The sequence below is a fragment of the Onychostoma macrolepis genome, chromosome 08 (assembly GCF_012432095.1).
Source record: "Onychostoma macrolepis isolate SWU-2019 chromosome 08, ASM1243209v1, whole genome shotgun sequence".
NCBI lineage: Eukaryota > Metazoa > Chordata > Actinopteri > Cypriniformes > Cyprinidae > Onychostoma > Onychostoma macrolepis.
In genome coordinates this window covers 22,359,889-22,371,742 of record NC_081162.1, presented here as the reverse complement: position 1 = coordinate 22,371,742, position 11,854 = coordinate 22,359,889, and the positions used below count along the sequence as shown (strand labels likewise).

General features: G+C 35.8%; 1 protein-coding gene across 1 annotated transcript in view; it reads right to left on the bottom strand.

The window, feature by feature from the left end:
* Nucleotides 1-390: 390 nt before the first annotated feature.
* The window catches only part of phf19 (PHD finger protein 19), a 29,205-nt gene continuing 17,741 nt past the window's right edge, over nt 391-11,854 (bottom strand). The window contains exons 12-15 of the mRNA XM_058785498.1: nt 10,721-10,784; nt 8,360-8,445; nt 5,106-5,201; nt 391-785 (exon numbers count right to left, since the gene is read on the bottom strand). Coding sequence (XP_058641481.1) covers nt 452-785; nt 5,106-5,201; nt 8,360-8,445; nt 10,721-10,784 — 580 coding nt within the window. The 3' untranslated portion in view covers nt 391-451. The remainder of the gene's footprint in view (nt 786-5,105; nt 5,202-8,359; nt 8,446-10,720; nt 10,785-11,854) is intronic.

Below are 11,854 nucleotides of genomic sequence, written 5' to 3'. Positions count from 1 at the left end.
AACTTGATACAAACTTTAAAACTCACGGGGCAAATGCTTTTACACTGTTTGAATCCCAACACTAAACTGAAATGACTTCATGTTGTATAATACTGTCCTTTATCTGCTACCTAATAATGATGTTATACTGTGTAAGGTTAGTATGTTACTAGACTGAATCATGTTTGTGATGTTTAAAGTGCCCTAAAATGACACTGCATATGACTTCAAGAATAACAAAGACTTTAATGTCTCACATGTGAGAAGACCAGAATATCAGGGGGGGGGAAAAAACACTATACGTGATTTGTGGAAAACAACAAAAACAAAACTAGAACGTTGAAACTATGACTGTCAGAAAAGCAAAACAGAGAGTAACTATGGGGGCGGGGGCAGGGGCGGGGCGGGGGGTGGAGACTGCGTAACACCTTCCTTCACGGCCCATCTGTTCCATACCTCTGTTCTGTGATATTCAGTAAGGTGTAGTTCCTTCCCACTCCACCAAATACTGCACCTTGCCTTCAGGTGTGATCCTGCGAGCCAGAACCTGATACTTCTCCCCGCAGGTGAGCCGACCGGCCGCCCCAAAATAGCTGGTGATGGAAGACTTAAGGTTTGACAGTGAGGAATCGTCCTCGCTGATGCTCTCAAAGGTGTGGCTGTCGATGCTGTTCTCCATCATGACGTTACTCTCCTCTCCGGGCATGCTGATGGGGCTCAGCTCACGCTCCACCATCTCTCTTTTTGTGGCCAGCACGGTGTAATTAGAGGAGGGTAACTTTCTCTTCCGACTGCCCACATTTTTCCTGTAAAGAATGTAAGAAGCATAAGAACTTGCCTTTCACGTTTTTTTTTTTTTTTATATTTCAAATATTCTAAAAACAAACTTATTTTCTGATTATATAAACAATTTGCAGAAATTATATCTTCACAACACAATCCTGTAATCAAATCATGTTCATGATGGAATATATGCTCTTTAATTACTGTATGTAGCCCGCTATAATTTCATATTTTAACAAGAAAATTAATTTAATTTTAATATAAGGAAAGTGAAGAAAAATAAATAATACAAACAACCTTTCAAAAGTTTAGGGTCGGTATTTTTTTTCTTTTTCTTTTTCAATAAAATTGAAGTGTTTATTTTATGTGCTACGTACATAAAAAAAAAAAAAAGCATGCAAAATAGAGGTGGCCGTCTTTAGCACCTAGTGATTTGATTCTATTTTGATTCAAAAAGTCACAATCTGATTCCCTATTCAGCAGGAACACATGCAATTGACTTAAGATTTATCAAAGATTCTTGAAAAAAATGTATCACGGTTTCAACAAAAATATTAAGCAGCACAACTGTTTTCAACACTGATAATAATAATGTTTGTTGAGCAGCAAATCATCATATTAGAATGATTTCTGAAGGATCATGTGATAATGAAGACTAAAGTAATGGCAGCTGAAAATTCTGCTTTTTATATATATATATTTTTTTTAATTACATTTTAAAATTGATTAAAATAGTTACTTTAAATTGCAATAATATTTCACAAATATTACTATTTTTACTGTATTTTTGATCACATAAATGCTGCCTTGGTAAGCATAAGAGACTTTTAAAGACATTTTAATATCTTACTGACCCCAACCCCTTGAAAGGTAAGTTCAATAAATGTATTAAATCATAGCTGTAAACACTTCTGGATCATTTATGACATTAGAAATGGAAGCTAAAGATGTTCATAAAACAAATTGCTTAGTATGAATTCTGTATGCTGCAAATATAAAAAATATTATTGTTTTATGATTTTTTTTTTTTTGATGGTTTATTTTATATTTCAGTTAAAAATGTGCACTACTCTGTGTTCTACTCGAATAAAAAATATTTTTAAAAAGCGACTTATGTATTATTTGTTGTATTATCCAGTGAATAAATATTAACAAGAAACAGATGCAGTTTTATAGATGCACTAATACTGTCTACCACAAGATGTCGCTGTTTAACACAGAATTTTACTTCCTAGCCATTCGCCGTCCCCTTTCACTTGCCTCTGTGGGGCGTTATGGCATTTTAAAGGTTAAGCAGCAGAACTGGACTTTTAGGTATTTTTTTCTCATGCTGCGAATCTTCTGGGGAGTTTCCAATCTGCATAAACCCCATAATGACCACACATTTCTGCCCAAGGGCATGCGTAACATGGGAAATCACAGCAAGATATCAAAATCCGATGCTGAGAACCTCCATTTCAGAAATCATTACAGCTGCTAAAATGGGATGTAGAGCTAAACAGTATTAGTACATGAAAGCCAAGCACGGAAAGCAGATACATGTCTGTGAAGTGTTTGATCTAGCCCACAACGAAGATGCACAGTAGGGGACAGGGATCTGTCGACCCTCACAACTTTTCCAGTCGAGAAAATCCAAGTCGTGTTTATTTTCCTCCACCCTCTCTCTCCGCCTCTTTCCAAACACCCTTAGGAACATTACAAGAATACTAATGAGCATTCATATCCTAAAATAAATAAGACAAACTATGGGAAAGATATCAAAGAGTGAGTGGGGCCGTTTGGCAGTCTCCAACCAGCCAGCCATCCAACTGCATGTTCAGAACGCAGGCCTTTGCTTTCTTTGGTCACGGTTTCTCCAGGCCTAGCGCGGCGGGTGACAAAACAAAAACAAAATTACAGAACAAATATAAGGGATCACTAACTGTATGAGTATCTGGCCTGCGGGACACGAGGCATGACTAGCAGGAAGAAAAGATGATCTAAGATGGCACCGCACATGGCAGCCACAGTGCTCAGCTCTCCAGTGTCTGTACTGTTTTTGTTAGTTTTTCCTGTTTTTTGTTTCTCAAACACGATCAGTTTTACCAGGGATGAACTGCTGAACAATTCGGCAGAACACACCACAAAATTTTTTACCGGATTTCGATTATTCTGAGTTTTTGCGGAACGTTGTAGTTGGCGGAGCAGTAATGCTGGTCAAACGCTTCAGGACGCGCAGACGGGTGAAGCGAGAAGGATTCGGACGCCGTTGCCTAGCATCCATCTGGCGAATCTTTCTTGAAATATTTCTTGAACAAATCAGTTAGAACGATATCTGTATCCTAAAGACACTGAAGACTGGAGTAATGTTTGCAAAAAATTCGGCACATGAATGAACTACATTTTAATCCTTAATTACTTTTTACTGCATTTTTAATTAAATAAATGCAACATTGGTAAGCATAAGTGACTTTTTTTTTCAAAAACATAAAAAAAACATCTTACAGACCCTACATTTTTGAATGTAAATTTACTAACTTTTATATACATTTATTTCCATTACTTTTACAGTTTTAATATATCTTGCTATCTCTGCTAGGTTTTTCATGACCAAGCAAACCCTAGACATCCTAGACTTCCATTTCAAGCGATTACTATAAACATGTTTCCTGTTCACGGTTTGTGAAAACTGCGTAATGCAAACAAATCTGTAGTAATCGATAACACACCACAATAGAGCTTGAAAGTACGTGGAATATTCATTCAAGAATATGACCTTCAGCACTAAAGCAAACCCAGATACGTGACCACAACAGCTGACAGACTGACATCCAAATTCAGAACTGACTGATGGCATCCTCCGCTCTAGCATGCTTTCACTGCCGTTTTCAGACTCCATCTTTAAAATAAACAGGAGCAAACAAGTGACCATAACCATAAATAATCCATAATCTGACAGCATATTTCTCTGCGAGCTGTCAGAGGCAGTTTACACACAACATCAGGTGGTGATGGACGCCTGCTATTCCTCTTTAACTCGTGGGCAGCAGAGTGCAACCCCAGCAGGGGAGGTGAGAATCTACAGTCACAGTCGTGCTGCCAAATTGTCCCACTACAGCAATATTGATTACGCTGCAGCGTAGCTGTGAAGAGGACACTTGTGAAAGAGCAAGATGAAAAGCATAGAGGATACAGGCCTGGAATTCCCACAAACCCGCCACGGTCAATCCAGCGACCGAGTCAAACTGACAATTGCTGGAGCTCATGTATATTAAAAAGCAAAGTGGTTAGAGGCACCCTGGTGGCCCGGTGGTTTAGTTGCAATCATTGATGTCACCACTTCAAATGTCATGACAAATTAGCTCCCAGAATCCCTCAGGCTCGCATCAAAAAGCACTTAAGTTGTAGCTCAGGGTTAGAGTCCAGCAGGTCACCGGTTAATCCAGGGAAAATGTTTTGACTGGAAAGATGCACTGGGTTGACTTCATACGGCAGATGCGTGGCTTTAACTTCACTTATTTAAAACATGCTGTTGCAAGGATCTACAAGTGTACAAGTGATTCGCAACGGCCTGTGAAGAATTACATCACACCAGCGTTTTGCGCTGCTGCTGAATCTATAGCCCTGTGGCTAAACAAGCTCATATTTAGCTGCGGTGTGAGCAACAATTTCAATCTTTTTTTTTTTTTTCAATTAATTTTTTTGAACCTAATACATTAATGCATTCAATTCCTTTTTGAAGGAAGAAAGTGAAGAAATGCTAACATTGAACTGCAAATCTGTTATAATTATAATTTTATATAATGCTACCTGTGCTGCATCTGTTGCCAGATGGTCTTCTCATCAATTTTTTTAACATGAATATTTTACACATACAAAGACTGCAAACAACGCAACTTTTATTGAACAGACAACTAAATTAATCTCACTGGCAGGGAACTGTTAGTAGTGTGTTAGATGTATTTTTAAGTTTTATGAAATGTAACTGGCTGCAAATACTGTAAGAATATGTATTTAAATAAACATATTCACGAGAGCATTTTGTTGTGCTACGTACATAAAAAAAAAAAGCATGCAAAATAGAGGTGGACGTCTTTAGCACCTAGTGATTTGATTCTATTTTGATTCAAAAAGTCACAATCTGATTCCCAAACACTTCTCAATGCATCTTAATTTTTCAGCAGCACTGTGAGGGTGGAAATCTTTGTGTAAAGATTCTCTGTGCTAATATACATCTGTTCTGACTGAACGTGGTTATTATAATCTAGTCAGTGCCACAGGGAGTAGGATGAATGTTCCTTTAGCAAATACATAATTGTTGTTTCCTTAGTAAAGTCTGCAGAAATGAAGAAAATAAACTGTACCTGAAGTCATAGGAAACGCTGGTGGTGGCGGAACCAGAAGTACTGGCTGCATCGGTGGAGTCCTGATCCATACTGAACGTCTGTCCTGAACTGGTGCTAAGAATGAAGGAAGAGAAATTGATAAAGTGAGACAACAATGAATGAAGAAACACGAGCGAAAGTGAACAAAGACTCTCAAACACCTAGTCAACATGAAACACATTTCCCTTCCCATTTAATTTCTTACCCATATTACTCTACTTCCATATTGTGACATGTTTTACAGTAAAAACAGAATATCAAGTGACGAAAAAGGTGGAGCTTGATTTGACCTATCAGGAACTGATTGAATCCAGTGTTGTTACGGCTGACTAAAACTAAAACTATAAAAAAAAAAAAAAAACATCATGAAGCTTATAAAATGAAATTAAAAATTACCGTAGATAAATAATCAATAAAAGCGTAAATTAGATAAAAGTTAAATTAAAGGAAATTTGTATATGTTGCCCTGGCACGTAACTGAAATACAAAACGTTTAAGATGAAGTATTAATTATCTCAATATTATTATTATTATTATCATTGGAAAGGGGGAGAGGGAGGGGGGAGGAGGAGGGAAGGAGAAAATACTTCAAGAAATTAATACCCCCTGTTGTTGTTGTTGTTGTTTTTGTACACAGCTTGTTGTATGTTTTTATAGTCTGTATCTTTATTTCGTATTCTCTTTGTATGTATACTAATAAAAAATAAATAAAATAAGATGAAGTATTAAAATGATTCATAATTAAAGCCAAGTAGAAATATATATTTAAAAAAATCTAGTAAAAATGACAAAAGCACAAAAAAATCATACTAAAATATAAAAATAAAAGCTCATTCAAAATAATAATAATAATAATAATAATAATTACTATAATAGTATATAAATAATTCTAAAATAACACTGATTTAAACTTCGGATCAGTTTTTTCTTTTTTTTGGTCAACTTAATTGCAAATGATCAAAACAGTAATTGAGGAAAAAGTAAGTCGTTTGAATTTGACTTCATGTTACCAATCTTATCTTTCTCAATAAGTTTAATCTCAGCCATACTCAAGAGGCCAAAACAAAGGGCTACTGAAGAATACAGTTGATCCGACCTGCTGCTTGCTATTCAACACAATATGCAGCGCTGGGATTGTGACTATAACAGAGTTTATCAGGACTAGCATTCAAAGGATGGCAGTCATTAACTACAGTTCACGGCTTTGTGATGAAACCCAACGTGCCCTTTTTATTATGGCCGAAACCAACTCCAGATTTCTCTTTTATACTCCTCAACAATCCCTCTCAGACAGCCGCTTTCGCCTCTGAAAGCTTTGTCTGCCCCAATAGTGTTTCCAATTCTCTCATTATTCAGGCCTGTTTGAGAGATGATAACCTTTACAGAAAAGTATAATTAAATCGCTTCACCCGCCGTGTTGATAAAAAATATATTTTATGCGGGGTGGGGTTGTGATTGGAGAAACAGTGAGAGACCTTTCTGATATTTCAAAGGGAAATGGATGCAAATGAGCATGATTATTCGAAAGCCAATAAATAGATGCTTAAGCATTCAAATCAAAGGTAATGAGAAAAGGTTAAGCGTGCCGTCTGTTGCCGTGAGAGAGACTGATGAAGGTAGACTGAATTTGATTGAGACCTCATTATGTACATTGATGGAAAGGCGACAATTAATTTCTGGCAGATTTAGCACAGGTGAGGCGACTTTATCAAAAAAATGAAAGGGCAGACGTATCAAATGAGCCATCAAACCCGAAGCATGCGGATATCTGTATTATGCGCTTAATTGTTACGACGTGCCTCGGGGTCCCAACGGATTATGAAGTCACTAAGAGGACAAGGGTGAATAATAAACTAGTACCAAATATACATTGATTATGCAATACTATGGCTTAATTATGGCTTTTCCGCACTAAATTTAAAATGCAAAACACTTGAAAAACATGAATGACATTACTGATGAACTCACATCTATCTCACTGTGGTGGTTGCATTCACATTAGGGATGGGAGGTGATTTTACATGATGTTTTTTTGTCATTTTCAGCAAAAATAACTCTACCATCATGACAGCACAGTTATTTTTGAAGAAAAAAAAGTTTACACTTTATTCATGTGGTAATGCCTATTTGTGAACAATTTAGTGAATTAGATACTTTATCTGATTTGATTATCTTGTCTTTTTTATTTTTGTTATATTTTTAATCAGAAAAAAATGATTACTCAAAGATAATGGCATCAGTGCAAAATGTATTGAGAGCTTAAAACATTAAAACTACAATATATAATTATACAGCGTTTCCCATTAATTACCTAGACTTTGGCTGCCTGCCATTGTCTAATCTGTCCCCCCACTGTTTCATAATATTTTACACTACTCATAATATCATAACAGGTCTCTAATGTTGTGTTGTGCACTATTGCTTTTGGCAAAGTATTTGTCAAACAAACTAAAATTGAAAGCGCAATATGGCTTAGTGCTCTTATCAGATCTCAAAAGGTGGTGATTTAAATAAATATATAGTCTGTAGCACTGCATATTAGTTTGCGATTCAGTGTTTTCGCTGCATCAGTTCACAACGGAGCGACCTCCATCTCTGCATGTGCTGCGAGTTTAACGGTAAGCATTATTTTCACATTTGCATAATTTTGCATTTGTATATTGATTGAACAATGTTTGTGGACAGATGATTTCACTAAATTCATGTTTGTAAACCCGTTTTCAAAGGAACTAAAAATGAACAGAATTGAACCAAAATTCAATCTTGAGGGTTTAACTCTTAAGCCCTCAAGTGAAGAAATTAAGAAAAAAAAATTCCTACAGTAAAGTATTAGGAAATGTTCATTTTTCATTTACACTGCAGCTAAAATAAGAATATTATTTGCATTATTAATAATATTTTGTGAATGTAATGTAGCCTGAAACACTAGATCACAACTAAAAAGTTGGAACGAGGTCCACCTCCCATAGTTTCACAAAATTCGATGGATAACACTTTAAATTAAAAAAAATATATAAATACTTAATACTTATTATAAATATATAGAATTCACTCTACACATCTAAATAAAATTACATTTAGTCATTTAGCAGACGCTTTAGCGATTTTGTGAAAAAATGAATTAATAAATGTAAAGACAATAAAATGTCTATTTTAGATAAATAGAGATACATTTATATATACATAAAATAGACAATAAAATGTCTTCAAATCAAATCAAATCAAATAGTCACCTCTTTAAACTCTGCAGCTCGTCCAGCGTGAAGTCGAATATGTTGGCCATGTGATGATTGGTGCCCCAGGTAGAGGTGAGGTCATTCTGCAATGATGGCACAAACAAAGCATGAAATACAATGTTAAATTCATACAGTGCATCGTCTGATTGTCATTCAGATGATGATGATAATCACAGCTTTGATTATGCCGATCAGAGCCGTCACAGTTGTTACAGTCACTCTAATGCCGCCTTTGAAGTTGCGCATGGCATTATTAGCCATGCTGCCTGGAGTGTCAAGGATGTGTAGTTCAAGTAAAGCACGTCTGGGGACTGGAGACCTCTCAGAAGGATTTGTCAGTTAAATGCTTCAGAGGATGAATGTAATCCTTTTTAGAAAATGTAGAAAGACAGAATGAGAGGGTAGGAGAGAGCTGGGGAGTAACAAACTAAAAGTAGAGACGTAACCCAACTAGATTTTGTCAGAAGCGTGACTACTTTTTGTTAGTGGCTTGTAGTGCAGCTGACTTCTTGTGCTAAAGGCTAGCTTGACTGAAGTTCAGCTACTTGAAATCATGAGTAGCTTGTAGCTTGGCTTTCAAAGTAGCTTCTCTCACGGAGTGAGAAAAAAGGTGAGGAGAGAGAGCGAAGACGAGAAAGAGACTAAACAACACATGAGATTCGAGGGAGAAATGCAAGGTCTGCATGGCAGCAGGTGTCAAGGAATGAAAAGAAGATCACCACGGGGTGCAGGCAGATGCTAGAGAGAGATGAAGAGAGGCAGGAGAAGATATCGAAGAGTAAACTTCACACAGGTCATATTTAAATCGGCTTTAAGTCCGTAAAAGAAACAATTGTGGAAAAACGGCTGAAAGAAACAAGTAGCAATTCACTCGGCTGCTTGAGAGCAAGCCATTGAGGGATTCTAGAAATTTCAAGAGGTGCTAGAACGCAAAATCTCGGATTCGCACTGACAGGTCAAACATAGTCTCAGTAGTCCAACATTTCACCTCTTCATGAATCTGATTTCAAGAGGACTGTGCAAACTGAATTATTTAGTTTGTGTGTGTGGTTTAGTGATAGATCAATATATATCAGGTTTCCCAACCTGGGGTTCGTGAGTGAACTGCAGGGGGTTTTTGTGAGTTGATAAAAACCCAATAATGAATTAAATCATTAACATATAAAATTACAATAAATAAATCATTTAAAAATAAAACACTGTATTTTATTAGTTTACCTGCATGTCATGCGACCATTAACCAACATCAGAGAACCATGAACACGCAAATGAAATCTAAAATCTAAGCAGGTACTTCAAGTAAATATTTTAGATCAAATGGGATCGGCTGGCAAAAAGTGTGGGAACCTCCCTGAACTAGGCCAATTAAACATCTGATACACAACAATTTTAAGAAACCTAGCATCCTTCTGGTAACTGTACCCAACTGGCCAATTAACCAAAGTGTCTGAAAGCCTTGTGAATGGATATCAAACAATTCCTGTTTTTAAATATTTTTAGTAAAATTGGGCTTCATTTAATTTCAGCATGTTTTGAGCATGTCTTATTTGCTGTTATTAAATTGTATAACATATCAAATACCATTTAAATGTTTGGGGTTGGTACGATTTTTAATGTTGTCTCTAATGCTTGTCAATGCTGCATTTATTTGATCAACATACAGTAAAAACAGCAATATTGTGAATTTATTTGTTAAAAATGTCATTTATTCCTGTGATGGCAAAGCTGAATTTTTTTAGTAGCCATCACTTCAGTGTCACATGATCCTTCAGAAATATTTTTGCTGCTTAAGTAACATTTCTTCTTATTATCTTTGATAAAGAACAGCATTTATTTGAAATGTAAACTCTGTAATCTTATATCTTTACTGTCACTTATGATCAATTTAATTTTAATTTTAAATTTAATTTATGATCAATTGAACCCAAAATTATTGGGGTTGTGTGTGGATGTAAAATTAATTTAATTTGAATTGTATTGGCGTCTCTAAATATCAATATTTGCCATTGAGCAACTCATTAACTGACCACTGATAAATACACTCATCCAGTATTTAAAAAGTGTTAAATAGTTTGAAAATGCTATAGATCAGTGCAGCCAGTTGCATCTCTTTTTCTTTAAAACTTGATGTAAACTGGCCTAATTTGAATCTGAAATATAAGACTGATTACCCCTTAACAAACTGCTAGCTGGCTAGATCTTAAGACACAGTTTGTGTTTTTTATGCAACTGGCCTAGAACCCTTTTTTTTTATTAGACAGTCTTACAGTAGTAACAGTAATAGCAGAACACAGTTTTCAACCAGACAAGAAAGGTCATGTTATCCGGCTGGTGTCGCAGTGAAGTGACAAAGCTTACATTAGGAATAGCATCCTCCAGCAGCCACTTGGCCCTCTTCCGCTTCTCTGCAGGAACAGAGCTACTGCAACAGAGGAAAACGAGAAACATTCAATCGACATAACTGAGCATAACAACTGAACTAAATAAACTGTCAATCAACGCATTGTCTCCACCCACTAAACATGTCAATACAGATCTGAGAGCTGAAATTACTCAATCCTAAACAGGATTGTGGCTGCCAAATGTTCAATTATAGGGGAGAAGCCATGTGTCTTTCAGTGCATTCACTGCCAAAGTCTAATTTCTCAAAAGTCTCCAAATTCCCTTTGAAGAATCAAGTAAAAATAAAGATCTCAGTTATGATCAACTCAGGGTCCCCACTCTTTCATGAACACCAGATTCAAGGACTTTTTTAAGCACCATTTATTTTATATCAAGCACCTATCAAATTCACACGCCAGCATATGTAGTGTCATGAAAGACCTTACAGTACTTAATATTTCACTTACACTTAACATTAACATTTACATTAAAAATTCAGAGTAATAATGTTTTGAAAGTGTAGGTTTCATAAATTTAGACCATTTTGAGCAGTCGTGTTCAAAGGAATTTAATGAAATCCATTGAAGTTAATACTGGTAATATTCAAATACAATTTTTTAAATATTTATAAAATATCCATCAAACTGGTTTTTGCTGTAGTTCTTGTACTAGATTTAAATTTGAAAGAATTTTGCCATTTTTAAATGAATAAAAAGTGGTTAAATGTTGTAATAACACTGTAAAACCTGTTAATAATAATAATAATTCGTTACATTTATATAGCGCTTTTCTGGGTACTCAAAGCGCTTTACATAGAAGGGGGGGAATCTCCTCAACCACCACCAATAGAGACGTTACTCATTAATAAATAAGTCAAAATTATTTTGTAAATCCCATTTTTTCATCTTTGACCTAGAGGAACAGGGCCGCTGCTGGCCAAATGGGTGCCCTAAGCAGGACTGTATTGTTGTGCCCCCTCCCTCAAATATTATGGAAGTAAACAAAAATACCTACTATAGGGGTCAAAATAGAACTTTAATAAAATATAAAAGTAGGGAGTTAATTTTTAGTCCATCTCCTGTCCTGAAAAGTCTGTCTTGCAGAGATTGA